Source organism: Apaloderma vittatum, unplaced genomic scaffold, assembly GCF_000703405.1.
Source record: "Apaloderma vittatum isolate BGI_N311 unplaced genomic scaffold, ASM70340v1 scaffold20841, whole genome shotgun sequence".
NCBI classification, from domain to species: Eukaryota; Metazoa; Chordata; class Aves; order Trogoniformes; family Trogonidae; genus Apaloderma; species Apaloderma vittatum.
In genome coordinates, this window is record NW_009699921.1 from 13,020 (window position 1) to 16,134 (window position 3,115).

A 3,115-nucleotide genomic window follows, 5' to 3' on the forward strand; every position below is an offset into this window, starting at 1 on the left:
TTTGGTGAACACACAGACAAATTGTGATTATAGTGAGGGATTGTTTACATTCTAACTTCAGCCAGATAAATATTTTGAGGTTTTTTGCATAAAATAGCTCTAACATGAAAGAAACAGCGGTCAACTACAAGCTTTGTGCAAAATGCACTTTCAAGGGTGCAAATTCAAGATAAAGTATGAGTGCAAGTATTAACGGAGTGGAAGTTCTGGCAGCGATTTAAAGGTTGATACAGAAGGACACGTTGCCTTCTTGGTTGATGTTCTTTTCTGTAATTCTGCATTAGTTCTGGCATCCAGTTTTTAAAGTGATTGTGAAAAACTGGACAATAATAGAGAAAAATTGCCTGATTATGGTGCAGACGTGTTTGAAAAGTAAAAAAAAATTAATAAATTCATCTGTTCAGAAGTATTTTTAATCTAGCAAAGAAAGCCCTACTCAAAAGACACTTTCAGGACAGGACACAGCAGTTAACTGGAAACAGCTGGAATGCACTAGAAGAAATGTGTGTCTTCAAATCAGGCAGACTTGCCCAAGTCCAACTAGTAATACTTAATTTGTGCTTAATGTGAAGGCAGCTGGGTGAAGTTCTGTGGGCTGAGAAGGACCTACAAGAGATCAGATAAATGGCTTAATAAACTCTTCAGGACCTGGACCTGATGACTCGTGCATCAGGTGTCATTGTGTGTCTTCACACTGGAAACAAGAATTGCTGCATCATTTGAAGACCATGAATAAATACCATCTTCAACATTTACAAAGACTATTTTCAATTTGAGAAGGGCTGTTTTCCAAAACACACATTAAAATTAATGCAATTTCTCCCCCCTAACTTGTTTGAGGGGTTGGTTTTGATTCCTGATGAATAGTCCCAGAGAAACATTAAGGTGTTTTTGGTCAGACCTAACAGTAAGAAATTCCAGTTCAGTTCCTATGGGAAGAGTTTTATGACTCCTATGATGACTGCAGATAAAATTCCAGCTATCCTACACAGCAGTCTGTTTCTTCTAAAAAAGACTGAGTCTGTAATTAAGTTCTAAATTGTGTAGTATTTCTTACAGTTAATACGGGCACCTCTCAAAGAGTATCAACACTCAGCCACTGAACCATCGGCAAAAACAAGGGAGTGATGTGGAATACTCCACCCTTAGAAAGGAAACCACACTGAACAGTTATCCAGTAATTCAACTATTTAGTAACTTGTGCTCCTGAAAAGCAGTTTATCCGTTTTCATAAAGTAGTATTTTATGAAACTGGAATTACCTCTCTAAAAAATTAAAAAAAAATTAATTAGCAAAACATCACAGCAGATGTAACAACATAACACAATCTCACCTTACTGCCCAAACCCTCTTTTCATCCTAACTTGCATTCCCTCTCCAAGTGCTGCACTAACATCCAATAAGCACTACCCACTCCAGACCTTTATAGATGAAGACAAGGAAACATGACCAGTGATAGACTGATCTGTGATGATGCAGCCCCCTTGAGGAAATGAAGGCTGACGCCTCTGTCACTTTGGGTGTGATGCATAGGGCCTGTCAGCACTGAGAGGGACCATGTGTGCCAGGGACACACTGTGTTCCTAAACTACAGAGGCAACAGAGCAAGCACTGAAGAGCTCTCCCTTCTACAGCACAGCCTTTCTTAGGTCAGCACACAGAGCTTCAAAACCTTTCTGGTTCTGCATAACAGGCAGTGTAACAAGTCCAGATTGTTTCATGGGGTCCTCTTTGTGACAGCTTTTGGGAAGAAGGCTTTTGAAGGCACAAAGGCTTCAGAGGGATCTGTCAGTACATCCTGACAGCAGAAGAGTTGTTACTCTATTAAGCTAAAAAAACCTTCAGGAAGGCGCTCGGAATCAAGGATAGTCCACAAAACGCTACAACATCCTTTAATTCTATTAAGTAAACCCCTGAAGTTCCTGGCAGACAGCTGCACTGCTCCACACAATAAATTCAGAAACACAAGTGCTTTTCAGGCTCACCTGCAAGTTATAAACATGCTCTGTGGCTCTCTTCTGTCATCAACAGCAAAGCATTTCTCACATAAGGAAAAGCCAGCTGCCAACAACAAAACAGCATACCCCAGCATATCTGAAGTGTGTCACTTGCAGATACACATTAAGAAATCACAAGCCTTAAGTAACAAGCATAGAAGTCTTTCCCATCAAAAAATTTATTGATGTTCTTGGCAAATTAATTCTAAATTTAAGATCTTGGTCTCTCCTTCTTGCCCTTGTACAAGGCCAACAGAGAAACATTGGCCACTTTGACAACTTTGAAGCGAACTCCAGGAATGTCACCAACAGCATGACCCTTCCGTCCAAAACCAGCCACCAGAACTTCATCATTTTCCTGCAATGAAAGACCAGGTGGTTACAAAGTTATAAACATAAAACCTGTACATACTTCTGAATTGGGTAACCTTAAATTTGAGCTACACCATTATAATTTCTAAGGAAAGGGTGGGAAAACTGAAGGCTACGGATAGATACACATGCATAAAAGCCTGTTATCCCTTCAGTGTTTTGGAGACAGAGATGTCATTCTGCTTGCAGCAGTGTAACTGAGAACTGGCTCTTCTAAGGGAGGACGAAGTAGAGAAACACGTCTCCTTTTGTCTGTCTCTACCGTGACAGCTTTAAGATACACGTGGTGCAGAATGCCACGAACCCTCATCCAACCATCTCCTAAATCCATCCACTGTGCTTCTGTACTTTGATATAAAACTTTTTACAGATCACTTCTTGAAAATTACTCACCTCAATGAAGTTCAGGCAGCCATCATTGGGAACAAAGGCTGTTATTTTTTTGCCGTTCTTTATCAGCTGGACTCTAACACATTTCCTGATGGCAGAGTTGGGCTGTTTAGCTTCTACTCCACTGAAATGGAAGCATATGGAAATAAATAACCAAAAACCAGGTTGATAAACTGGCAGATATTAATCACACCACTGCAAATTATTGTTTTACTTTGTAGTAAGTACAAGCTGTATATGTATTTCAAAACACAAAAATTACGAGTTTATGAGAGCTAAAACCCAGTCCCAAAATAGGGTAAAAATTTAAAATTAACAACCTACAGACTAATGGGTTAAACAGGAAAGGAGAGGAG

General features: G+C 39.7%; 1 protein-coding gene across 1 annotated transcript; it reads right to left on the minus strand.

The window, feature by feature from the left end:
• Positions 1–2,208: 2,208 nt before the first annotated feature.
• On the minus strand, positions 2,209–2,883 carry RPS23 (ribosomal protein S23; the record flags this gene model as incomplete). The annotated part of the gene is made up of 2 exons (XM_009878589.1): positions 2,209–2,355; positions 2,763–2,883. Coding segments are annotated over 2 exons (268 nt in total), but the record flags the coding sequence as incomplete, so codon positions are not given.
• Positions 2,884–3,115: the final 232 nt, after the last annotated feature.